The 25,524-nt window shown below is 62.3% G+C and overlaps 2 protein-coding genes across 3 annotated transcripts in view; one reads left to right on the forward strand and one right to left on the reverse strand.

Annotated features, from left to right (window-relative positions):
- The first annotated feature begins 277 nt into the window (after positions 1–277).
- On the forward strand, positions 278–9,589 carry LOC125163034 (uncharacterized). Of its 2 annotated transcripts, XM_047854577.1 has the most exons (4): positions 278–495; positions 4,497–4,759; positions 7,240–7,356; positions 7,443–9,589. In XM_047854577.1, exons 2-4 carry the CDS (start codon positions 4,635–4,637, stop codon positions 7,807–7,809), a joined length of 609 nt encoding a protein of 202 aa, XP_047710533.1. In that variant the 5' UTR covers positions 278–495; positions 4,497–4,634; the 3' UTR covers positions 7,810–9,589. The 2 variants fall into 2 exon arrangements, with proteins under 2 accessions (XP_047710533.1, XP_047710534.1); XM_047854578.1 differs by lacking the exons at positions 278–495; positions 4,497–4,759 and adding an exon at positions 4,997–5,323 and having other exon boundaries at positions 7,271–7,356.
- Positions 9,590–9,715: 126 nt separating this feature from the next.
- NTSR1 (neurotensin receptor 1) overlaps positions 9,716–25,524 on the reverse strand; it is a 46,844-nt gene continuing 31,035 nt past the window's right edge. Inside the window, 3 exon segments of the mRNA XM_047854576.1 lie at positions 9,716–10,111; positions 10,970–11,060; positions 15,209–15,410. Coding sequence (XP_047710532.1) covers positions 9,862–10,111; positions 10,970–11,060; positions 15,209–15,410 — 543 coding nt within the window. The 3' untranslated portion in view covers positions 9,716–9,861.

A 25,524-nucleotide genomic window follows, 5' to 3' on the forward strand; every position in this document is an offset into this window, starting at 1 on the left:
TCTCCTGCCGCCTGGGGAGGTGTGCCGGAGCGTGCCTGGGGCGGGGGGGCTGTGCCGGGCTCCCCGTTAATTTTGGGGGCGTCCGCATCTTGGGGTGCAGCACATATCACTCCCCCCCCCCAGGGGCACGTGGGCTCTTCGCTGAGAAGATGCCGCGTCCGCGGGTGTGGGAGGAAGTCGAGAATCAACCACTCAGTAGCTTCAACCGGAAACGGGCCAGGGACCGTGGGGAGGGACCGGGCGCCAGGCACGCGGAAGCCGGTGTCACTCACGGCATGTTGGCGAAATACAACCAGAAACACAATCTGCTAGCCGGGCACACCTCTCCACGAAGGTGGAAGAGAAAGAGAACAGTTTTATTATCAAATGAGTGTGCAGCTTGCGTCACGGGCCATCCGCCAAGGGCTGCCAAAGACAGAAGAAAATGCACCCTTTTCCGGAGCCGAGGAAACACCCCCATCACCACGTTCTTCAGCTCGCGTAGACACTTCTCAGGTAGGGCCTGACGGCACCTGCCGTCACGTACGGCCCGTCCCCCTCCACCTCTAACTGCGGTGACCATCTGTGTTAGCTCGCCGGCTTTATCGGAGGAAAAATAAACTCCCGCACCCTCACGACAGGACGGAGTTTGGGGGTGAGGCGCCCGCGGACGCCGGGCTCCTGCCTCTCGGGGGCTGGGGCAAGGGGTGCTCCCTTCCCTGGGGATTAATTTCAGAGAGACGGCTCCCAGGTCCTTGAGAAAGACAGTCCTGGGTTGTAAGCTGGAGGGAGGTTTATTTAGCTTTTAGAAAGATTTATATACCTCTCAAAGGAATGCACACCTCCTTTGAGAGAGAATTTGCAACTCCCAGTTTTCTAGAGTCGACGCTGGAAGGAAACGGAGGGAGTCTCTCCTGTTAGCACTGGGCGGGGGGGGGGGGGTGATTTCTCAGTTTCTACCTGTGGAGCCTGCAGCACGGAGGACCTGGGGGGAGGAGCTGGGGCTGAGCACGGGGGCCGGCGGGCGGCGGGTGCCGGTGGCACAGGGTCCCGTGCAGACTGCCCGGCACCCGGGAGCGTCAGTGGCCCCGTGATGCGGCTGTGCTAACGGCTCCTTCTTGGGGGCTGCGGCAAGCACAAAATTGCAGGAGGTTGGTACACACAGAGGTCCCGCGGGAGAAATGCTGCTGTTGTCACTATGCCCACGGTTGGTGGCCGGATGGGGGGGCCAAAAGCTGGCACATGCTTATGGGGCAGTGCAGCGGTGGGGGGGTGGCCAGAGAGCACCCTCTGAGGAGGAGGGGATGGGAGATGGGGAGCAACAGGGACAGGGCATCCTAGGCCCAGCTAGGAACCCCCCCCCCCCCCGCCAGGATTCAGGGACCTTCATGGTCACCGTTGTGAGGGACAGAGACCTCCTGATCACAGACACCTCCTCATCATGCAAGAATCTCAAGCTTCTTAGTGCTCCGATTGGGTGAGGCCAGGTTGGGGGTGGGGTAGGGGGCGAGGGGTCAAGACCCAGGGCGGAAAGAGGCCCTTAAAGTTCATTTCCCGCCCACCCCCACCCAGGCTGGATCCCACGGCAGCAGGGGACGGGGCGACAGACTGCCTAGGGCTCCCTCTTGGCCCCTCCCCCTCTGTAAACTGGACACTGAGGAGGGGCAAGTGTCCTCGGGCCGTGGGGAGCCTCCGAGGGGGCCGGTCCACACAAGACTTGCCGGCTCCCTCCTGGAGCCCGGACACGGGGACGGCAAACAGGCACAGCCTGGTGTTCTGGGCTGCCAAGGCCTCCCACCACAGACCCCTGACTTTCTGCTCCTTGCCTGGCTTGGTACATACAGTAGGCGCTCATTAAGTGTGCTGGGTGGTGGAAACAAAGAAGCCCAGACTGGGCTAAGGGGGCAGGTGGGGGCCGCAGGGGGACCGCAGAGGGTGTGGGGGAGCCCGCGGTGCCCGGGGCCCGAGGGGCCTGCCCTCAGGGGCCCCGGGGTCAGACCAGGGTGGGTCCACCTCACGGCATGGCAGGGCCGTAGCCGGGAGCGGGAGCGGGGCTCTGCTGTGCTGGGGAGGCCGGGTGTGGCCGTGCTGGTCAGAGCCTCTCCCTCCCCGTGCCCCACTGAAGTGTCACTTTCTAATGTAAACGAATGACAGGGACGCTCAGAGGAGCCTGCCTGCCGAGGGGGAACATGATTAGAGTAATTTGGGCCCAAGAGAAGTGACTGATGTGGAGAGACAGGGCCAGCGGGGCCGACACCCCGTCAGACGCCAGGGCCCCATCTGCAGGGCTGGGCCAGCTCCCGCGGTGGGGGGCCCGCTCCTGGGGGGCCGTAATGAGCCCACCACACGTCCCCAGGAAGCTCAACATGAGCCCCACAGCCGCACGGTGCCGCCCTGCCCACCTGTCCCCCCTGCTGCCCTCAGCTGTCCTCCCCGCAACAGCCGGTCACTGTCCCTACCGGGGGAGCGTGCCCCTCCCAGCCACCCTCTCTGTCTGCTTCTGACTGCTCACCCCAACCACCTCCTTTCTGTTTTCCGGGCTCCCATCCGCCCCACCCCCATGGGAGCCCCACGGCCCACGCTGCTCAACGCAGTGTCCCCACACAGCCTGGGCTGGCAGCCAAGGGGGGCTCTGGTAAATCCGTCCATGGGAATCTCCACGTGGACGCCGGGGGAGCACGGCCCAGGCTGCCCCCTCCACTGCCTCCTCCAAGCAGCCTCCCTGGATTAGAGCCACCAGCCTGCCTGGGGGAGGGGACTCTGCTTCCTTGCTGAGCCGGAGGTTCTATCCCCCATGGGTGGCCTAGTCTGGGCAGGAGTCCCTGGAGGACCCCGGGAGGCCGGGGTTTGGGTGGGAATTTGATGTTTTCTTGGGTGCCGCTGAGTCACCCAAAGTGACACAGATGATTTGAAACGGGGTTTTCATGTCTCCATCAGGTCCTCAGATGACTTGGGGCCAGAGAGGCCATAAGCTGTGTGCTTGTTGGCCATCGAGGAGAAAGACCGTGGGAAGGAGAAAGGACAGTAAAGAGACCCCTGGCTGAGTGCGGCTGGAGTGGGGGCAGGGGAGGGTGCCTAGGGGAAGGAAGCCCAGTCCTTGGGCTGGTGTTGGGGGACCAGAGCGTCCTCTGCTTTGCTGCTGGCCCTGAGGGGTCCCACAAGGTCTCCCTCTCAGACCCACACCCTCATCAGTAAAAGGAACTGTCCCCTTCCTGCTTAGTGACCACTGCGAGGTCCCACAACTGACTGAGCATAGCACGGGTTTTCGTGTCCCTTCTCTGCTGCCCCCCCCCCCACTGTCCCCTCCTCATTGTGTCTGTCCCTTCCCTGATGGTCACTGGCCTCACCTGCACTGCCTCAGAGGTGGCTGCACGAGGAAGGGTGGGTATGCAGGCCGAGCCCCCCGTCCCACGCCCCAGGACACCTGCAGGGCCGTTCTGACGCCTGAGCTCCCACAGGGTCAGCCGAGGCCTGTGGAGACACAGCAAGTCCTCTGCTTGGGCGCTCTGGGGACAGGGACCTCACTTCTGCACAAGACAGCCCGTTTTACCTTCGGGAACATCTGAATGTCAAAGATGTATTTTAACTTCGTGGGCAAACGTGCGCACGAAGGGCCGAGCACGGTTCGGCCGGCGTGGCTGCGCCGTGCGTGTGCGCGTGCGCGTGCATGAGAGAGAGCGCGTGCACGCGTCCGGGGGCTGGTGTCTGTGTCCCGCCACCGCCGGCCCTGCCACAGCGCGGGGCAGCGCGCTCCCCCCTGCCAGCGGCGGCCACCCCCCGGGGGGACTAAGCGGGGACTTCACTCGGTATCGTATACTCTTTTCAAATTTTCCCTCGGAGAGTGGACCACCTTCTACCGAAAGGGAAAGGCTTTGCATCCTGAAAGTCCGCGCGCACACGGCCAGCCAGGCAGGCGGGGAGGCTGGGGCCCCATCCAGGAGCGTCTTCCACACCTCGGGCCTCTCTCCCCCGTTCCGCTCGCTCGTGCCGAGTCTTGTCCCGACAAGAGCCTGAGCCCACGCTCCTCGGACGGTAAAGAGGCAGACAGGTGGGCGTGTGGGGCGGCGCCTGGCAAGAAGCTCTTTGTCACCCAAGCAGCGAAGTGACGGGACAACGCCACGGGAGTCGTCTGCCCAGCTGGAAGGCGGGCGCGGGCCGGGGCGCCGGCCGGGGGCTCCCGCGATGCCCACTGCTGCCCTTGGGGCGCCAGCTCTCTGGCGACTCCAGCGGTTCAGGATTCCGCCCGCGGTTTAGCGTTTTAGAGCGGGCACATCCCGTGTAGACGAGGCACGAACGCTCAGAGGGGAGCAGCGAGGTCTCCCAAGGCCCCTCTTGGGGAGCGTGTAGGGTCTGAGAAAGTGAATCACTGCCTGGGAGGCACGGGGGCGGGGGCGCTTGGAAGGGGCAAGGCAGAGGATCATTCCCAGGGGAGCCCGAATGCTTTGGTTGGGGCCGCCGTTCCCCTCACCCCTGCAAATACGCCACACGCTCAATCGGACCCCCTTTCGTTCCCAAAGCAGATCTGCCCACCGGAAACCCCCGAGCGGAGAAGCCAGCGGCCGCAGCGCTCCAGCAGCGGCCACGAGCCCCCCTAGCCGTGGCCCTGAGCGCCGGGACTGCTCAGATCACAGGAAACCGCTCATCCTGAAGGGTCGATGAGGCTGACGTTTTCCTCCGAAATCCCGGTGACTAATGTGGCAGGGAGAGAATGTCATGGAATATTCAGCCAGAACCTTCTTTCGAAGGACCTGAAGGGTTTCATCACCAACACTCGGCACTGGTAGGGGTGTGCTCCACCAGCTCTGCGGGAGGCGTTGGCTCTAGCGGTTAGAAGTGCACAGACCGTGTGGCCCAGACTGTGGTGGGGACCGATCGTCCACTCCCAGAAGCCGGGAGGGGGATGGCGAAGGCAGGCGGAGCTCCGGCACCTCCGTCCCAGCCCCCTGCTTGGGGTGTCCGGGCCCCCGGTGTAGAGTATCTGTGGGTCTCGGGAGGCAGACGAGCGGAGCGCTGAGCCTTGAAGCTGCTGGGCTCGGCTGGCACGAGGCCACAAGCCAGACGGCCCTCCCGGAGGCTTGTTCAGACTGGACACCAGGAGGCAGAGCCCTGGGGAAAGTCTTGCTTCCCGAGAGCCCGGGGAGCCCGGGAGCGCCTCAGGTCCCCAGCCAGCTTGCAGGGGCCCCTGGGCTCCCCGAGGGGACACCGGGGGTGGGGGACTTGTGCCCTCATGCCCCGCCCTGAGTGCTCGTTCCGAGGAGCACCCACACCTGCCTCCCCGGTGGGTACCCCCCCATCAAACGCTGCAGGATCGTGTGGTCACAGGAAGGCTCGCAGACCGTCCTGGGTGCGTTCACCTGGCTCCAGGCCTGCCGTGTGTATGTGTGTGTGTGTGTGTGTGTGTTTCCGTCTGCTCCCCCTTCTGCTCAGCGGGGGTTTGCTGAGCCGTGCGGGGGTGGGGGTGGCACAGATCTGGGAGGTCTGTCATTCTGGGGGTCCACTTTGTGTGTCTGTGAAGTTCCTGCCCCTGGCCTCTGTCTCCTCTCCGCAGGGGCCCTGCCCCCACACCTGGTGAGGAAGGCGGACGTTTGCTTATTCATTCATTAGATTTTCTTTAATGTTCTTTTTTGAGAGAGACAGAGCATTAGCAGGGGAGGGGCAGAGAGAGAGACAGAAACAGAGAATCTGATGCAGGCTCCAGGCTCCGAGCTGTCAGCACAGAGCCCGACGCGGGGCTCGAACCCATGAACTGTGAGATCATGACCTGAGCCGAAGTCGATGCTTAACCGACTGAGCCCCCAGGTGCCCATCGATTTTCTGGGTGATAAGTCCCAGCATCCGTGGGCAAAGATGAGTGAATTACGGCGGAGGGCTGGCTGGCCGAATGGCTCTCAAATCCAGCAGCTGGAGTTTGAATTTGTCATTCCATCACAAGCGACAGCCCCAGGGTCTCTGGTTCAACACCCACCGGGAACAAGAGGGCAAGAACCCTGCGGGGGGATGAGCACCAGACTCCACCCCCCCCCCCCCCACCCTGAGCCAGCAGGGAGAGTGAGGCCTGGGCCCTGTCCCACCGCAGCTCCCCGAGGGGCCCCACCAGGGTGGGCAGGGGCTGAGTGGAGGCTCTGGCCCTGGGCGTGGCTGGCCATGCCCTGTGGGGCTGCAGAGAGCAGGACAAGGCCCCCCCCCATATCTTTTCATCCCCAAGGGGGCGGGGAAGGTAGGGGCCCGGAGGCCCAGGTGGCCAGTGGTCTGTGCCACCTGAGCTGGGCTGAGACCGGTGACCTCTCTGAGCTGCAGGAGGAGCCCCAGTAGGGCCAGGGGCCAGTGCCCTCGCGTGTGTGTGCTTGCACGTGTGTGTACATGAGCGTGCATGCTTTGGGGCTGGCCTCCCCTTGTCCTCGTCTCTCCACACGGCCATTTCTTTTAGACGTTCAGCCTGGACGTGGTTTCCATGGAGTTCTGACAAAAACCGGGATTCAAATCGTCGTCACGGGCAGCAGGAGGGGGAGGGCGGGGCCGGGAGCTTTCCCTGCACTCGGGATCCAGGAGCAGGCCTGGGCCTGTGGTTTTTTTTCCTCCTTCCTTCAAGGGTATTTTAAAATGTATGGAATTCTCTCCCAAGCCCTCCTCCCATTCCCTGGCGGTGCGACCAGAGATGCCTTTAGTAGAACCTGGAGGGAGGATTCCTCCCTGTGCATGTGCTGGAATAGGGATCCAGGCTCAGGAACTTGCAGGAGGGGCTTGTCCAGAGCGCTGGCCTCCCGGGGCAGTGGCACTGAAGTGTGGTTAGGGTTCCAGACCGCCTTCCCACTGACCCCAAAGTTCTGTCTCCTTGACTGGCCTGAAATTCCACCATTAGAGTTTTATTCCTTTGGATATTCTCGTAAAGTGTCAGTGCACCTATTGGAGCTTGCCAGTGAGTCTCTCACATCTGGGAGTGAAGGGGTGTCCTGAGCCATCCCTGCCGGGAGGGCGGGACGCTCGCGAGGAGAGACAAGGGAGTGTTTGGAGCCTCACCCCTCACCCCTGTGCCAATCAGAAGGGAGCCGCGAGTCAGCTGGAGGCAGCAGGTGAACGAAGGACTGCAGGAAAGGAAGGGGGAGGGCACGCGGCTGGGGTTCTGGCGCTTCTGCACAGGCTGTTGAAGGGGCAGGTCCCCCTCCCCGCGCCCCCACCTTTCCAGGAGCTTCCGCTCAAGCACACGGGGCAGGCTGGGGCCTGGGAGGCTGGCATCTATGGGCTTGTGGTGTTTCCCTGCAGCCGGGAAAGACGCTCTCCCTCCCGCCCCCAGGCTGGACACCTCGGGGACGCCGCCCATGAGGGACGAAGGTGTAGCAGGAGAAGCCGAAAGACGACGAGGGGTCGGCTGTGCCAGAGGTCAGGGCCAGTGCTCGTCCCCGTCCCCGGGCGTCCCTCACCTGCCGACCCCTGGGGAAGAGCTCACTGGCTTCCCCGTTTTCTAGGCCGGCCCCAGGGGCCGCGGAGACCCGAGTCCGACACTCACAGACCCTGCACGCCCGTCAGGAGGCCGCCTCTGTGCTCAGCCCGCGGACGAGGAAAACGGACACACGGAGGACAGCGTGCTGGCCGCACCCCCGGGTGGACCCAGGTCTCCCCGACTCCAGGCCTGGAGGCGGCCCCGTGGCTTATGGGGTCTTCTGCGCAAGCTCCTCCTGCCGCTGTTCCTCGCCCTGGTGGCAGCAGGACTCGAGCTGGGGGATCCCGGCCCCCAGTGCCCCCAGCCTTTGGGAGATGCAACCAGAGCCCTGGCGGTTTTGGTCAGAGGGCCCCAGTGGAGGGTTGTCCCCCGAGTCAGGAAACGCCCAGTGAACAAACGAATGAGGGGATGAACAGATGTGGGCCCACTGGCCCCTGGACATAAGAGTCTCAGCCACGGGGGCCACTGTCTCCTTTATTGAGAGGCTCGGGGGCTTTGTTCTTGCCGATTAGGTCACGGGGGCGGGGGCGGGGCGCTTGAGCCGTCGGTGGGGTTTTGCATCACTGCTGACCAGTCACACCGGACACTGTTCTCTGAGACCGGCTTCGGGAGCTCCAGTGTGACGTGGCCAGGAGCTGACTCCACGGGGCTGGACGGCACGGGGAGGGGGGCCCGGCTGCGCGGCTGCGTCTCTACCTGCACGAAGTGCGCACACGGGAAGGCGGGGTCCTTGAGAGCCGGACAGACTTGGGGCTGCGCACGGACCCCGCCCCCGCTGCGACTCAGAGGCTGCGGGGTGGTGGGGGGAGGGTCCCCACCTGCGTTGACTCCGCCCCCATCCCGGGGAACCGTCCCTTCTGTCCATCCTGGACACGCGGACTCCGCTGGGCACGCGGAGACGGTCGCGTGAGTCCCGGCTGAGAGGGAGGAACGGCCCCACCCATTTGTCAGGCGGCTGAGCCGGGGCACGAGGACCCGTGCCCGAGGCGCGAAGCGCCAGCGAGGGTCCGGGCCCTCGTCCCGACGCCCACCGCCAGGGCCCAGCCGCCCTGCTCACCCGCCCAGAGCAGACGCTGTGTGCCAGGTCTGGGCTGGCCTCGGCCCCTGCGTGGGTGGCCCCTGGGTCACGGGGCTGGCTGTGGGCTGACCTCCTCCCCCTGCCCCCCCCCCCCCCAGCTGTCCCTGGTGAACGGAGAAGGACCCCGTGGGGTTTAAGCAGGACACGGTTCCTAGCGGGGCGCCCATTGACATCCTCCCATCCACCTTGTCATTTTCGTGGGTGGGACATCGAGCCCTGGTCACCCAGGACAGGGACCAGGCCTCCTGAGTCCCGAGTCAGGGCTGTTCCCAGCCGTCCGCCAGCCCGACAGTCTCCCTTCAGGCCAAATATGCTCCTGAGCCCAGGGAGAACCTGGGCTTTTAAAAAGCCTGTACCTCTCTTTCCAGGCCCTTCTGCCACTGTCTCCTTTGGTTCGGGGGACCTTCTAGGGCCAAGGTCGGGACCAGGCCACCCTGCCTGGAGACCGGCTCTTCCAGACCAAGGAGGCACCTGCCCCTCTGGGTCCCCGGAGCCGGGGCTGCTGCCGGCTGGCTGTGACGGATGACGCTGGCCGGCGGGCTGGCTGTACTCACGACTCCCCGTCCTCACCTGTGGCCGAGTCCCCAGAACTGGTGTCTCTCTGGGACCCGGCCAGCTGCCCTCCACTCCAGGGAGCCGACCCCGAAGCAGCTCAGAGCTGGGCAGCGGGAGCTCACCCGCACAGCGGACAAGAGCCCGCGGGGACATCCCTGGCCTGGCCTGGGGCGGGGGGTGTGGAGACAAGACTCCGCCGACCTGGCCTTGCCTCCGCCAAGCCAAGAGGACTTCCAGGGCAGCCCCCCAGCAGCTGGCATCCCTGTGGAGCCCGCTGCTTTGGTGAGGAGGCAGGAGAGGAGGGGGAGGCCCGGTCCGGCCGATGCCCGGCACCCCGACCCCCGGGTGGTCAGTGGGGACACAGGGAAGCTTCCTGGGAGTCGCCCTTGGAGGGGGGCCGTCTGGCTGCCTGCTGTACCAGAGGAGGGTAGGGGTCCTCTCCTCGCTCCCCGGGGGCGCCAGGACCTCTGCCGGCCTCTTCCACCCCTCCCCAACCCCTGCCAGAGGCACTGCCGCCCCCAACGCCCGCCTGGCCCGACCCGTGCCTTTCATTTCTGTCCACCCTCAACACACAGCCGTCTGGGAACAAAGAAGTCTGCCTTTCACCCAGCACTAATTTGTCCTCATTAAAGGCCCTTTCTGGATCCGGGAGAGGAACAATGTCTCCGTGGCATTCAAAGAGGAGAGGAGGGAGGGGTGGGGCGGGCTGGGGGAGAAGCTGAAACAAGTGGGGCCCCGGGCCTCGCCGGACCCCTCCGCCGCCCCAGGGGTGGGGGTGGGGGGGGCTGCCGAGCGGCGGGGCCCCACCCGCCTAGTACAGTGTTTCCCGGGTGACGTTGCTGGAGAACGTGTGGTTGCTGGACACACTGTTGGTCCTCTTGGAGAAGGCTGGCCTCTTCCTCCTGCGCCCCCACAGGGGACAGAGGCAGGCCAGGGTGGACAGGAAGGCCTGGCGGAAGTTGGCGGAGACCAGGTTGTACAGGATGGGGTTGATGGCGGAGCTGATGTAGAAGAGGGCGTTGGTCAGCATGTAGAAATAGTGGTAAAAGTCGTAGAGGAACCTGGAAGGGAGGGGCGAGGGCCGGGCGCTCAGAGCCCGCGGCCCCCACGCGGGGGTGGGGCCTGGCAGCCCCCCCCCCCCCCCCGGCCGCAGGAGCGCGGGCTCGGGCGGTGGCTCGGGACAAACGTTTAGGAAACGCCTTGTAAATTTTTGACCCGGGACATTCCGTGGTAAGTTCCAGGACTCCGGCTTGTCTCGAGAAGCCGGACGGACGTCGTGGCCACACCCCCCCACCGAGCTGGGCTGGGGCCGTCCCCCCTGGGGGGTGCGGCCCACCTGCCCGGCACCTCCAGCGCTCCCCGCGACACACCTGCCCTTCCGCTGGCCTGGTGGGGTCCCAGCACAGCTGGGCTGCGGGGCTCGGACGCGCCCCGGCCTCAACCCAACAGCCAGGGCGGGAACCCCTTCCCGGCCTCCTGGACGGCAGTGTACCTCGCCCTCAGGGGAGGGCGTTCTGGAAGCTTCTACACGGCCTCCCGGACTCCTCCACCAGATCTTCCTTCTGCTGGTTTTGCCCTGAGTCCCGGGGGTGCTCCTGGCAGCTCCGCCAGCCTGCGGTGGCCCAGCCCCCCTCCCACATCCAGCAGGGCCGGCCCTTCCTTGTCTCTGTCTAGATCTCTCGACTTGTCTCGTGCCCGCTCGCTCAGGGTCTGCTTTCCTTCTCTGCTGCTACCTGCTCCTGGGCACCCGTCCCTCTGTGAGCTTCGTCCTTCCCCCGGCCCGGTCACAGCCACACCAAGGACGTGTGGGGGCGTGACCCGCACCCTTGCCCTGAGCTGCTCTGCTCAGCGCCCCCCCCCCATGCCCACCTGCTGTGGCAGCTTCTCCAGCCCGAGCCCCACCCCCGCCTGGTACTCACGGGGTCCACTGCGTGTCTGACATATAGCAGAACATGAGGCGCCGGGCGTGGTAGGGCAGCCAGCAGACCGCGAAGGCGATGACCACCGCCCCTGAGACACAGAGAGACGTGGGTCTCCGTGGGTGAAGGGCTGTGTCCTGTCATGTGTGCAGGAGACCTGACACTCGTAAAAGTGCAGACTCAGGGCAAGCTCCCTCAGCACCCTGACGACATTGTGTTTCGCAGAAACAGGAAAACCCATCTTAAGATTCACGTGGAGTCTCGAGGGACCCCAGAAACGGTCTTGGGAAGAACAAAGATGGGGGGCTTTCACGTCCTGATTTCAAAACCCACCACGAACCCACAGTTATGAAAACAGTGTGACACTGGCTTAAAGACAGACATAGAGACCATGGGATAGAAAGAGAGCCAGAAACAAGCCTCATGGATGTGGTCAAATGACTCCCTGTGAGGCTGCCAGGACAGGACCATTGAGGGGATGGTCTCTTCAACAAACGGTGTCAGGGAAACGGGCAGCCACATGCAGAAGACCCCTACCTCACGCCCTATACACGATTAGCTCAAAGTGGATCAACGACCTGAAGGTAATAAGAACGATGAGTCCCAAACTCTTAGGAGAAGCGGAGGGCGCAAACCTGACGATGTTTAATTTGGCAGGGATTTCTTGGATATGGGATCAAAGGACACAGTCAACAGGATGTAAAGGTAACACACAGAATGGGAGAAGGTATTTACCTAGCATGTCTGCTCAGGGATTAATATCCAGCATACTCAGAGAACTAAACTTCAACAGCAAAAATCAAACCACCCGATAAACATTTAAAAATGGGCAAAGGGCTTGAGTAGACATTTCTCCAAAGAAGACACACAGATGGTTAATCGGCACATGAAAAACTGCTCAACATCACTCATCATGAGGGAAACGCAGTCCCAAACTATAGTCAGATCCCAGCATGCCCCAGGATGGCTACTATTAAAGAAAAAAGCCCTCAGAAAATAGTGATTTTTGGTGAGGATGTGGAGAAATTAGAACCCGTCTGCGCTGTTGGCGGGAACGTCAAATGTCATGCCTACTTTGGGACACAGCATGGCAATTCTTCAAGACATTAAAAACAGAAGTACCCAGGACCCAGCAATTCTACTCCTGAGGGTGTTCCCCAAAGAACCGAAATCAGGGCCCCGAGCAGACGTTTGTACACCAGCAGCACCACTTACAATGCCACAAGGTGGGGCAACCCGAGTGTCCACCAACAGATGATGGAATATTACTCGGCCTTAAGGAGAGGGAAGTCCACCTGGTGCCACAGCCTGAGCCTTAAGGACGTTGTGCTCAGGGCAGTAAGTCAGGCACCAAAACACAACGATTCCACTCCCATGGGGCCCCGAGAGTAGTCAAATTCAGAGACAGAGAGGAGGTGGCAGTTGTCAGGGGCTGGGGGAAGGGGGTGGGTGGGGGCAGAGTCTCGGTTTGTAAGATGAACACATTCTGGAGATGGATGGTGGTGACAGCCACACAGCGTCATGAATGTATGAAATATCACCGAACGGACACTTAGAAATGGTCGAGACGGTAAATCGTATGCTATGTGTGTTTTACTGTAATTAAAAAGGAGCGACAGAAAAGCCAACCTCTAGGGAAAACCCAGGGCTGGCTGGCCCGGTCCAGAGAGGAACACGGTCCCCGAGACAGCACATCCCCATCCTGGGACTTGGGCGCAACTTCAGGAGGTGCTCGGTTTGGGGCCCCGGAGACCCGGGCCTGGGGGAGGCCCCCGAGGGGAGGCTGTCCTGCTGGCAGCCGTAGGAAAAGGGTTGGTGGCATGGGGCTATTCCGGAAGCCCGACCCTGACAGGGCGGAAGCAAATGCTGGGACCCTGACCACTGGACACAGTGTGCTGCTCACTGGACACGAGGCGACTGTGAGCTGAGTAACTCTCTCATCGATAATATTGCGATGATCAATGCTGAAAGGGCAATACTTTGGAAATACTAAACCTAATCAATTACTAACATTAATTTCATCTATGTCTTTTTGCTTTTTAAATATGTTGCCACATCTCAGTGGTCACTAGACCGTTTAACATTTAACCGTCATATATTATGACACTCTGGACCTCTTTCTTCTAAGAACCAGGGGCCGCTGAGGGACAGGTGGCCTGGGGCAGAGGCCCAGAGGCCTGTCTGCTGGGGTGAGGGTGACAGCAATTGGGAAGGCTGCTGGGCTGGGGGAGGCACAGGTAGGTGGTCAGGGTAGGGGTTGGGTCGGGTGGGGCTGCCTTCAGCAGAGCAGAGCGGGGGAGGCGGGTGTTTGAAGAAAGAACTCTCCGCAAGGAGGCCACCTCTGGGCACAGGAGACACCCTCATGGCGTCCCACACACGGAGCCCCACACCCACATGAGCATAAGCTCCACCAGGGCTCTCCTGTGACGGGGGCTGGCTTGGGACCTTTGTAGGGGTTGGTCTTCAGGATTCCTTATTAGAATGTGGGTCACTGTGCAGGGGGGCTGCTCTTCAGGCCTCTTTGCCTGGCACCTGATGGCACGTGATAACCCCACCTCTGCTGCTCGATGACTGTGTGAGCGAGCTGCCTGACCCGGAGACGTGCTCAGGGACTGAGTGAATTGAATTGGCCAGTGGATGAGTGATCAGACAGATGGGTGGACAGATGGAGGGATGGATGTGTGGATGGCTGGAGGGACGGGTGGACGGATGGGTGGGTGGGTGGGTGGATGGGTGGACAGATGGGTGGATGGCCGGGTGGACAGGTGGGTGGGTGGGTGGATGGATGGAAGGATGGATGGGTGGGTGGATGGATGGACGGATGAACGTGTGGATGGCTGGAGGGATGGGTGGGTGGGAGGATGGATGGATGGAAGGATGGATGGGTGGGTGGATGGATGGACGGATGAACGTGTGGATGGCTGGAGGGATGGGTGGGTGGGAGGATGGATGGATGGAAGGATGGATGGGTGGGGTGGATGGATGGACGGATGAACGTGTGGATGACTGGAGGGATGGATGGGTGGGTAGATGGGTGGGTGGGTGGATAGATGGGTGGGTGGGTGGATGGATGGGTGGGGGGATGGATGGATGGATGGATGGATGGATGGATGGAGGGATGGATGCATGGGTGGGTGAATGGATGGACGATGAACGTGTGGATGGCTGGAGGGATGGGTGGGTGGGGGGATGGATGGATGGATGGATGGATGGATGGATGTGTGATGGGTGGATGGACGGATGTGTGGATGGATGGAGGGATGGATGGGTGGGTGGAAGGAGGGATGGATGGGTGGGTGGATGCAGGGATGGATGGGTGGGTGGATGGATGGACGGATGAACGTGTGGATGGCTGGAGGGATGGATGGGTGGATGGATGGGTGGGTGGGGGGATGGATGGGTGGGGGGATGGATGGGTGAATGGATGTGTGGATGGATGTGTGGATGGATGGATGGATGGACGGATGGACAGATGGACGGATGTGTGGATGGCTGGAGGGATGGGTGGGTGGGAGGATGGATGGATGGAAGGATGGATGGGTGGGTGGACGGATGGATGGATGAACATGTGGATGACTGGAGGATGGATGGGTGGGTAGATGGGTGGGTGGGTGGATGGATGGGTGGGGGAATGGATGGATGGGGGGATGGATGGATAGATGCATGGATGGATGGATGGAGGGAGGGATGGATGCGTGGGTGGGTGAACGGATGGACGGATGAACGTGTGGATGGCTGGAGGGATGGGTGGGTGGGGGGATGGATGGATGGATGGATGGATGGGTGGATGGGTGGGGGGGATGGATGGATGTGTGGATGGATGGAGGGATGGATGGGTGGGGGTGGGTGGACAGATGGACGGTGAACGTGTGGATGGCTGGAGGGATGGATGGGTGGATGGATGGGTGGATGGATGGAGGGATGGATGGGTGGACGGATGGAGGGATGGATGGATGTGTGGATGGATGGAGAGATGGCTGGTGGGTGGATGGAGGGATGGATGAATGTGTGGATGGATGTGTGGATGGCTGGAGGGATGGGTGGATGGACAGATGAATAGGTAGAGGAGTGGAGTTAAGAGCACCAACCCCTGGCTGGGGCTGACCCTTAAGTCTCAGCTCAGACTGCTCCGTTTCCCGGGTCTTAAACTTTGCCCTGTTTTGCAGTGTGAGGCTCACAGCTCTGCCAGCCCCTTGCTGCCACCCGGCCCACCCCCCAGAGGGCCCGGCAGTTACGTACGTAAGACCCGAACGCCGTGCCGCAGGGCCTGGACCCTGCCAGGCTCGATGGACATGTTGAATGAGCTGTGTTGGTCCCCAACTGCGCACACCTGGCCCTGCTCAGATGCCTGGCTGACCATGATGGTCAGCTTGTTGGCGATGATGGTGTTCAGGACGGAGATGACCACCATGGGGAACACGAAGGACATGAAGGTGTTAACCTGCAGGGACAGAGCAGGACAGCCATCAGGCTGGCGTGCAGGGGACGCTGCCCTGGTGCCTGTCCCCTCCGGCTGGGGGTCTGAGGCCCCCGGAGTATGGAAGGTGCTTGGTCTTTTGCGTCAGACTTGTAGACATACCCCCCACTTCCTGCCCGTTTCCCACCCACTCCTGGCTCAGAGAGCGGTCACGGAGTCTTTGCCATCTCAGGGAGCCACTCTGCATGGGGTTCAGCCTGTAGACAGTGTGGTGTGCCCTGGCCGCGGTGAAAGGCTGGGGCTCTCTGTTTCCAGCTCTGGACACGACATGTCATGGGTACATTCCTGAGCATGGTGCTGCCCCTCCAGGAAGGCTGAGCCCAGCCTGTCACCCTGGATGCAGACAGCTCACGTCTGGACAGAAATGGAACGCCCTTCCCCTGCCCCCCCCACCCCCCCCCCCCCCCGCCTCTCCACGCATGAAAAGTGCTTCTTACTGGCCCTCTAACTTCCGTGTCCTTTGCACCTGGGGAAACTGAGCCACAGACAGGGGCTGGACCTGTACAAGCCCGAGTCTGGCCTTGCTGGGACACCAGGCTGAGACAGACATTTGCAGCCACCTCGCAGGGGTGGCCCTGGTGGGCGGCGGGGAACGGGTCTCCCAATGGAGCTGGACCTAACGCAGCCACCGCCTTATTCTTCCCGAGCGCTCCTGTTGTCTGATGCCCCTTGCTCCCCACGTGCCTCGCCCTCAAGATGCCACAGCGGGTCTGTCCGTGGTCGGCTGCTCCAAATGTTCGTTTTGAACTTCACGTTCAGAAAAACTTTTGGTTGTGCCTGGCTCTGCGGGCAGCTGCAATCCCTCTGGGGAGTTCCAGGGCATCTGCGCCCAGGGTTCCTGGGCCCCGGGCTGCACCCCTGCTACCTCCTAACTCAGTTTGCCCGCAGCCCTTGAGAGCAGAGCTAAGGGTCCTCCACGATACGCAGACATGGTGTCTGCACCTCTGTCCTGCTCATGCAAGCAGGGGACGGGGGACCAGTGGCCGCCAAGAAATGCCAGAGGTTCCCAGATGGGGACGTTGGCAGGTTTGCTCCGCGGCCCTCTTGGTGGTCAGGCGTCTGTCCAGAGCGGGGCAGGCTCACACGCCTGCTCTCTTGAGGGCACTGGCTGAGGCCTCCAGAGGCCCTGCCCACCCACACAGTGGTTCCAGAACCCACCTGGGAGATGGAGAGGGCCTCCAGGAGGCGGTGGCCGGAGGAGACCTCAGTGCCATCTGAACAAAGCTCTGCTAGACTAGGGTGAATGGGCCCTCGGGAGGGCCTCTCCCACGCGCTGGCCCCAGTGCCCATCACTCACTGCCGGCCCGGGGCTCCTGACAGCCCCTCCACCAGGCACCCTTCTCCCCCACGTCCTCAGAGCTCGGCAGGCCCGTGATGGGGCCCCATCCCAAGTCCCTTGGTGAGGACGCTGCTGGCATGCGGCGGGGCGGCTCCGGGAAGGCTTCTGAGGCTCCTGCTGGGCTGCGGGCTGGCCAGGGGTGCAGGGGGACGCTGTGTCTGGGCCCAGGAGACAAACTAATTCCCTGTGAGTCATCGCAGCCTGGTATTATTTAAACAGAACAAACGTATCCAACACAGATTTTAAATGTCAAAACATTTAAGATACCATACCTCGCTGAGCACAGGCAGTAGGGACCGCTGCCTCGGAGGGCCAGGTGGGGGGCCACGGGCAGGGGCCAGGGCCCTGCCTGGTGGGTTAGGAGGTGTGGTGTGAGGCCCGCTGTGGTTCCCCTTGATCCTGAGGTCTGCAGTGAGGAGAGGGGGCCTCACCCTGCAGGCCCGCCCCGGTCAGAGGCTTGGGCCAGGCCTGACTTCCAGGGGCCGGAATGCCTCTCCTCGGCATCCCCCACCCCTGCAGCCTGGAGGTGGGCATAGATCTGGATTGCGGAGGCACTGGGGGGCACGCCTGGCTCTGGGGGCTTGCCTTCCCTTGTCAAGGCTCACAGCACGGACGGGGGCCCGAGGCGGCCTACCCGCTGACAACGAGCGAACAGAAGCACCTCTATTAAGCCTGGTGCAGAGTCTCTGGGAACACTGTAAATGTCATCCCAAGAAGGCAAGGAGGCCAGGCGAGGGAAGCCAGGGCCTCCCAGACGGGTAGGTGCAGGTGTGGACGCTGTGCCTGGTCTAGGCATTTGTCCCAACAAGACACAAGACTTGGGAACACACAGGCTGATGCTAAAATGCAAATCGAAACACGTCATCTAAGAATGGCCAGGAAAGCTCTAGAAAGGAAGAGCGATGGGTCAGTACCGGGCAGGGAGGTGGCAGCGTACCACCCACTTACCAAATACTGACCCACGAGAGAGACTTGGTGCGAACACTCCGGCACAGGGGGAAGGGTGGACGCAGAGACCAGTGCAGTGGAGACGGGCCAGAAATGGTGCCCAGTGAGGCAAAGCATGGTGCTGGGTAAAGAGGGCAGCATGCCAGGGTGGGGGGGAGGAAGGTGGCCGCCTGCAAAGCCAGGAGACTGGACCCTCAGGGCCTGCTGTCTCCGCCCCCTTCCCCGGGCCCCTCCCCCTGCCTCCCTGCAACTGCCCACCCTCCAGGTCCGTCCAGTCCGAGCATCCCTAAAGCTCTAGGCGGGCCCTCCCTGGACAAATGCAGGCCGTTTCTGCAGCCCTGCACCGTTTACACGTATCTGGTGAGAGCCGACCCCAGGCCTCTTGTTCAGGAGGGACCTGGGGCAGGGGTGGGGGGAGATGCGGGGGGGGGGGGGGGCGCCGCCCGGCCTCGCTGGAGCTCCTACAGCCGCCGTCTGCAGCCGCTGCTCCCAGCCTCTCAGTTTTTCTTCAGCAAAATAAGTATTTCCTTATTCCCTTAGGACAATCTGAATTGGTTCCCGAAACTTGTACCCTAACTCACGGAGATCCCACACCAAAAAGACAAAGCCAGATGGAGCAAAGATTAAAACCTAGAAAGGAGAGCCACAAAACAGTACGGAACTGAGGGAATTTCAAAAATAAAGTTCAGGCACTGCTATTAAAAAAAAAAAAAGAATGATGGAAAAAAATCAATTCTCTCAGCCGTCGGAGAAATTCCTGTCCCGCCTCGCCTCCAGACATTCCCGTAACCCCAGCCCCGGCCCATCCTGCCTCAGTCTCCCCGTGGCAGCTTCGAGCTGGACCCAAGAGGCCGGCAGGAAGCAGACTGCCCAGCGGGAGCCTCCAGAGGCCCAGGTCCTGGCTTTGTCAGCCCAGCACCTCCCTCCCAGAGCCTGTCCTCCGTCCCTGACGCGGTGGTTGAGCGCCCTCCCCCGTGGCCCTGACTGACCGCTGGGCGAGGTCTGGCCACAGCGGCCAGCCTGCTTCGGGGAGGTCAGGTCTTCTGAGCTCGAGGCCACAAGTTGAGCTGCCTCCCCGCCTCCCTCCGTCCCCTGCCTCTGGGCTCCGCAGCCCTGGCCGGAGCTGGAAACCCCTGAGGCGGGCAGGGCCTCCAGGAAGCAAGGGTTGGGGGTGGGGAGGGGAAAAGGGAGGGAGTGGGGGGTTTGACCTTGGCCTCAGACACCCCTGGTGGTGTGCTGGTTGGCTGGCTACGGCTTTGGGCGGTTCCAGAATGGCCTCTCAGCCTTAGCTTCCTCACTTCTGGAAGGGGGACAGTAAGAGTGCTCAGCTCAGGGCTGAGAGCACGGTCCATACTCAGTGGCGCCCAGGATGTTACTGGGGGACCCGCTTGGGGACGGAGCCAGGATGCTCTGAGGCGCTGTCACCGCCAGTCCTGTCCGAGGACTCGGGGCTGGTGTCTGCCCCCCAGCACTTGTAATCTCGTGAGGGGGGTGGAGCAGAACGTTAAGCAATGAAAAGGAGGTGTGCATCTAGGGACAGAGGTCTCCCTGGGAGGCAGGGCCAGCCCCCAGTCCCGGGTGGTGCACATCGCAGGCCTGCCAGCCTTTGAGGGGCACCACCGTGGATGCGGGCAGCCCGGCCCGCCTCCAGGCCCTCGGTCAGCCAGGGGGTTCTCCACTGAGACCCCTCTCCTTCCCCTTTCAAAGGGCCTCATCTCACTCCTCCCTTCTTTTGTTCTGCACTGGGGCCCAAGCCTCTCTGCTTAATCCCACGTGTTTAGAGAGAGAGAGATGGCCCCCGGGCTCACACTGCTTCAAGGCTCAACTAGCAGCCTGCGGTGAGCGGAAAGGCACAAAGCAGGGTCAGGTCGTTCGCAAAACCCAGAGGTTCGGCTTCTCGCCCAAACTCTCCACTGTAGAGACCGCTGGGGCCTCCTCGGTGCCTGGAAAGAGGACCCCCTCCCCAGCAGATGAGCAGCCCCAGCCCGGCCCAGGCTCACAGGGGTGGCCCCTGCCAACTTCCAGGTCAGACTCCAGTGGAAAGGAACGTCCCTCAGACCCAGCAAGTGTGGCCCACGACTCTCCACTGGGACAGCCACGGCTGCTGAGGGCGGGGACGGCCAGGTGGGTCATCCAGAGCCCTGGTGTGCCACCGTCCCTCAGCGCAGCCTCGCTCGAAAAGCAAAAATCCAGGAACAACACCATCTGGGCTGGTTGATAAGTTACGACACGTGCACACCACGGGGCACCCTGTTGACATCGGGAATGAGGCAGACTGGATGCTCCAGGGAGACAGGTGAAAAAAGCAAGCACAGAGCGGCCAGGTGAAATAAGGAGACAGCTCCATGCTGGCGTCCCCAGGAGGGAAACCCAGCAGAGGCCGACATGGGCGGGGAGGGCCTGGGGAGCTGGGAGGCTCCTGTCATGTCCTCCTGGATCGAGGGCACAGGGGTGGAATAAGGGCACACTCGGTCTGCTTCTCCTGTGTGTGTGTCCCTTGCCCCCTTGGTTGCATGAAAGCCACACGTGTCACCCCGCCTCCCCAGGACTGGGAAGCGTGAGGGGCCTAAGGGACCAGATCTCAGCGGCTATGTCCCCATTCCAGGGGGCGGCCAAAGGTAAGAAAAGGGGCTTTCAAGGTGACACAGCCCAGGGCTTCCCATCCCTTGTCTGACAAGCACCCCGGTGCTCTAGATGCTGCTGGGACCTGGAGTTCAAATATCTGCCACCCAGCAGGGACACACAGACACGGACCAGTGTCTAGAAAACAAGACAGGGCACCACGGAGCTGCACACCGCTCTGTGGGTCAGTGCTGGCCACAGGCCTGGGCTTTGGTGGGACAGGTGGAGGACCAGGGCAGAGGACACAGCACGTGACCTGGAGGGGCCATGCGAGTCATGGTTAGTGTTTCAAAGGCCAGCACGGGGAGAAGGGCCCCAGGCACTGGGTGCCGCCTGGGGCTTAGCTTGCCTGCTTCCGGCTGCAGGTGTCGGCCTATCCGACACAGCCCATCCCGCCACGACGGCCCTAATAGGCAGACTCTGGCTCAACGCAGAAAGGACATTTTGAGGGCCTCTAACTTCCCCTTTCTCGATACATAGACTTTAGCTAAGCATGAGCGGGATGCTTTCCATGAGCCAGAGAGCATGCTCGGACCCCTGCCTGCACTTCACTGAATACACGTCAAATCAACAAGGCAGAAGCTGTCAGTATTCACACCTAATCGAAGAAGCAACCCAGACCCAGCTGTGAGCCCGGACCCAGTCTGACTCACAGCTGGAGTGCCCACCTCCCATGTCACAGGACGTTTTATAGGCAGGGAGCAGATGAAAGGAAGATGAAGCATCCATTTGTATGGGCAAGAGCCACACCAGGGTGCGGGACCTCATCCTCACAAGGGAAGCTTCTCTGGGCATGTGGCTTGCCCTCACCTGCCCAGAGAGGGTGCTGTTTTTGGGTGAGTGCAAATTAAAGAAATTTTTTTAAAATTTTATTTTGGAGACAGAGAGTGAGCAGGGGAGGGGCAGAGAGAGAGGGAGACACAGAATCCGAAGCAGGCGCCAGGCTCTGAGCTGTCAGCACAGAGCCCCACGCGGGGCTCAAACTCACAAACTGAGATCGTGACCTGAGCCGAAGTCAGACGCTTAACTGACTGAGCTCCCCAGGTGCCCCGAGTGCAAAATTTTGAGAACAACTTCTAGTTCAAAGACCATGACTCCTTGGTGATCTCCCAGAGCTGAACCTCTGCATTTCTCTCCTTTGATCTCCCTCGCTCACTCGGTCCCTCTGGTCCCTGCTCTCTCTGGCTTGAAACTTCTGGAAAAGGCTGGGCAAGTCACTGGGGACTCGGTGAGAGACGATGCTCCAGCCCAGGAGGCTGGGTGTTCAGCACCATGGACAGTGCCACCAAGCCGATGGTGCCACCGGGGGCCTGGGGTGGGGAAGACCTGGGGTGGGGGTCAGGAGGGGGGGGGGACAGGGGTGAGGGGCTGGTGTGGGGGAGGTGGGCTGGAGTCGGGGAGACCTGAGGTGGGGACCCCAAGCCAGCTAGGAGCAGGGGCCATCAGGAACACTCCACCCGTCTCTAGACCCTTCCTATCTTGATGAGAAGGGGGCGAGCACCGGAGCACCTGTAACCTGTGTAGGAGGCACTTCCCCACGGCCCGCCGCTGCTCCTGCTGCCGGCAGCCCTGCACTGGGGAGGGAGTCTCCCTCCTGTAGTGCGCGGGAGCCACAGAGGCCACAGTCTGAGAGTGAACTTGAGACACAGGAGCCCTCTGGAGCCACATCCTGTCTGTTCCTGGCGGTGCTGCAGGGCTGGCACCAGCTGGGCTGCTGGGAGACCCTCAATCGGATTAGGAAAATCGCCTTCCCAGGACGCCTGCCCCTTCCTGAGGACCGGGGAGGGCATCCTCCAGAAGGAGCAGGATGGCCGCTCCCCTGGGTCGCAGGCTGGAGGCGCACCGGGGGCCCGGCCTTGGCTGAGAGTTGGGGGACTCACGAGCCCCCGTGGCAGCTGGGGTGGCGAGCTGCCTCGTGGTTATGCCGGCACCTCTCAAAACCACACGGAAGCCATCCGTACGGTGCGGCAAGCTGTCGGGGGGCGTGGGCCGAGGGCCTCTTTGCTGTGTTGTCAAATATCTGTTGGCTAACAAGCCCGTGAGAATGTTCAAATCAGTGGGACATCTGTTAAGTGGCAACAAACGGGCTTTAAAAATCCTTGACAAGGACCCGCGGCAGAGCAGCGAGCGGGTGTGTGGCAGTCTGACCCTGGGGCACAGCCCCCACTTTTGTGCCCAGCGGAAGGAGGGCAGGAACCTTAGTGGTCATCTAACGCACAGAAACCATGGCCCATGTGGCGTATGCCCGGCTCTTGTCCCTACCCGCCCCTCACGCTGTGATGGTGACCCTTTTCTTGCGGTGACAAAGTCCTTCTTGCAGGATGGCTCCCGGTGTGTAAGAACCGGCTCCTGCCAACCCCACCACGCAGGTTCGAGCCGATCTGACCAGGTTTGCTAAGCCCTTTGTGTGCATTTTCCTAACGTGCGGGGAATTAATTCTACCCTGAGGGATTACGACCAACTCACGCAGCACAGGGCATTCTGGAGGTTTTGTGTGAGCCTTTGACAGAGTTCGAGGTGTCGGGGTTCTGCTCCATGCCAGGAAAACCTGGGGACCCGGTCTTGATCAAGACCCCAGGGTGAGGGGGGGCACACACGGATGTGGGGGTGGGTTTCCAGGGAGTTTAGCAGATCCCCCGGCTGTGCCTGGGGGTGGGGTCCGGAGAGGCGGGGAGCTCACACACCAAGGGGCCGAGAGCGCGAGCAGGAGCACCGACTGCCTGTCAGCAACGCGGTCAGGAGAGCGGTGCAGGACCAGGGCTCGGCCTGGGGGCTGTCCCCACCTCGGTGCCGTCGCTGCCCTGTTCCCCGTGTTCCCGGCATCACAGGCAGATGGACGTGTGGCCCCACAATTGTGTTTCCTTGCCACGTAATTGTGTGCGCAGTTTAGCAAATATCCTGTTCCTTCCCAATTTCGAATTACTGTCCCCTTGGCCACTGTGCTCCGGAGGACATCTGCTCTGCTCTCATCATCTCCGCTCCTCCCAGTAGAATTAGTGCCCTTTCCCTGCTTTAGGTGAATCTGATTATGGTGGACCCAGAGCCGAGTGGCCGGGGTGAAGGAGGAGGGCCGGGGGCCACTCACACCCCAAGCCCAACTCGGCCCGAACGTGGCTCTGGTTTCTTCCCACGCTGACCAGCTCCTGGGCCCGGACGGGAGTCTGTGCCCTGGCTTAAGTCCCAGCGGTGACACCACACGCTCCCTCGGCCAGGCTTCCTCCGGGGCTCCTGTCCCCGGACGGCTGTGACCTCAGAAACGGTGGTGGGGTCCTCTGCCCCTGCTCCCGCCCAGCGCCACCCAGCGAGGGCCCTGGCTGTAGCTCTCAGCAAAGCGGGAAGGCCAGCCGGCGTGCCGCCCAGTTACCCCAAAGCGGGCCCCCGACGCCGGGAGCAGCCGAGAACTTCTTCCTTCCATCCCGAGGACACGGCGCGTGACGAGTGGGGCCCCACTCTGCTTTTCTCCTCTCCAGCCGCAGACTCTGCCACAGCAGATAGCCCTGGCCAGCGGATTCGAGACTCGCGGTTCTCCGTGCATGAGTGCGCGAGAGAGGGTCGCGGTGGGGGCGAAGGGCCGAGCTTCCTGTTTCCAGATACTGGAGCGCAGAGCAAGGCGGGCCCGGATTGGGGTCTCGCCAGACGACTTGAGTGCGTCCGTTCCCAGGCTGGGCCTGTCTCCCGCCTATAAAGAGGGAGGTGGGCCGGTCCATCTTGAAGACCCCGGACCTCGGGAATGAGGGCGGCCCGGGCTGGGCACTGCTCGAGGACCACGCAACATACCCCTGGCCTCCGGCTCCTGTTCTCGGGCAGATGGCAGCTTGCTGGAGGGACTCCACTGCCCGCGGCCGTGGACGCCTGGCGCTGTTGGTGTTCCGAGCCCACGAGGGCAGAGGGCTGACTGGCTGTCCGGAGGGCCACGACTTCCCCAGTGTTCCACTCGTGGACCATCAGCTATTCTTTTCTCTTGCGGGAGCTCAGTGGCAGCTGGGGCAGCTTAAGGGGACTGGGCTGTGTGACTCAGGCCTCCCCATGATTCGGGCTGTCACCTGGACACGGGCCCCGGGCGGCGGCTTCTTCCCAGCTCAGGAACCGCAGGCTTGAGCAGGGACATGTCCTGCCCTGGCGTCCCCTGTTGGAATATTCTGGCGCCTCCTGGCTGCGCCCTCCCTTCTGCCTACCCACGCCCTCCTGGGTTCACCAGCCCGTCGTCCTCTGTCCTCTGAATGCACCGGCACCTGGGCTCACCATCTGACCTTCAGAAGCATTTATTGAGCATCTGATGTACGCGGGGTGCTCTGCACAGACTGAGGTGAGTGCGGAGGACAGGTAAACACACACGACTCACGGTGGGCACGAGACACAGGCTGGTGGGGGGACAAGATGGGTAGGGCCTGGGAGCCAGGGGGGGGGCCCAGGCCCGGAGAGATGCCACGGTGGCCTGTGTTAGGGTGGTGCTCACAGGGACGGACACGGTGGGCCACCGAGGGAGGACCCAGCAGTGTCAGGCAGGAGGAGCCAGGGAGAAGCCAAGGGGGGGCCCATGAGACTCGGCCTCTCTGGTGGGCCCGGGGGCTGCACCTCAGAGGCGTGTCTCCTGCTTTAACAACCCCCGCCACGCGGACATCTTGGCTGCTAATGTCCCCACACACACACACCGGTTAGAGGGTCCCCTTGCTTTTTCCTCCAACAACCTGAGTCTTCTTCTTGTGCAAATGTCTCAGCAGAGATGCTTTCATGTCATCATCAGCCCGTCTGGGAAGACGCCTTTCCTCGGGAGCCGGGACATCCCCCCCGCCCCCCGCCCACGGCGACCCCCTGAGGCTCATGCCAGGCGTTCGTGACACACGACTGGCTCCGCTTCAGTAGGATCAGAGGAAGCCGCAGTGTGGGGCTCTCGGGCTGCCCTCCCGGCCGGGCCCGGGCAGGCGGGGAGATGTGGGCAGAGGCAGGCAGAGGGCGAGAACCGTCCGTCTGCCCCTGGGAGCACGCGGGACGCCCCGACAGGCTGGGGCCACCGCGGGCCGGCGGGCCCGGTGCTGCCGACCCAGGTGAAGAGTGCAGCCTCGGGGGGTCCGGCTCCTTCAGGGCCGTCATCCGCTGCCCCGTCCACGCCGGCCCCTCCACGCCCAGCTGGGTTTTCCCCCCCGACGGCTTTGCAACGGCCACTCAGAG

Source organism: Prionailurus viverrinus, chromosome A3, assembly GCF_022837055.1.
Source record: "Prionailurus viverrinus isolate Anna chromosome A3, UM_Priviv_1.0, whole genome shotgun sequence".
NCBI classification, from domain to species: domain Eukaryota; kingdom Metazoa; phylum Chordata; class Mammalia; order Carnivora; family Felidae; genus Prionailurus; species Prionailurus viverrinus.

Excerpts from the sequence above, each read along its gene's own strand:
- LOC125163034 (XM_047854577.1), top strand. The coding sequence starts at position 4,635 with ATGAGGCTGACGTTTTCCTCCGAAATCCCGGTGACTAATGTGGCAGGG. Across the intron at positions 4,760-7,239 it reads ATCACCAACACTCGGCACTG|CCGGGAAAGACGCTCTCCCT; the intron begins GTAGGGGTGTGC and ends GTTTCCCTGCAG. Across the intron at positions 7,357-7,442 it reads AGGGGTCGGCTGTGCCAGAG|GCCGGCCCCAGGGGCCGCGG; the intron begins GTCAGGGCCAGT and ends CCCGTTTTCTAG.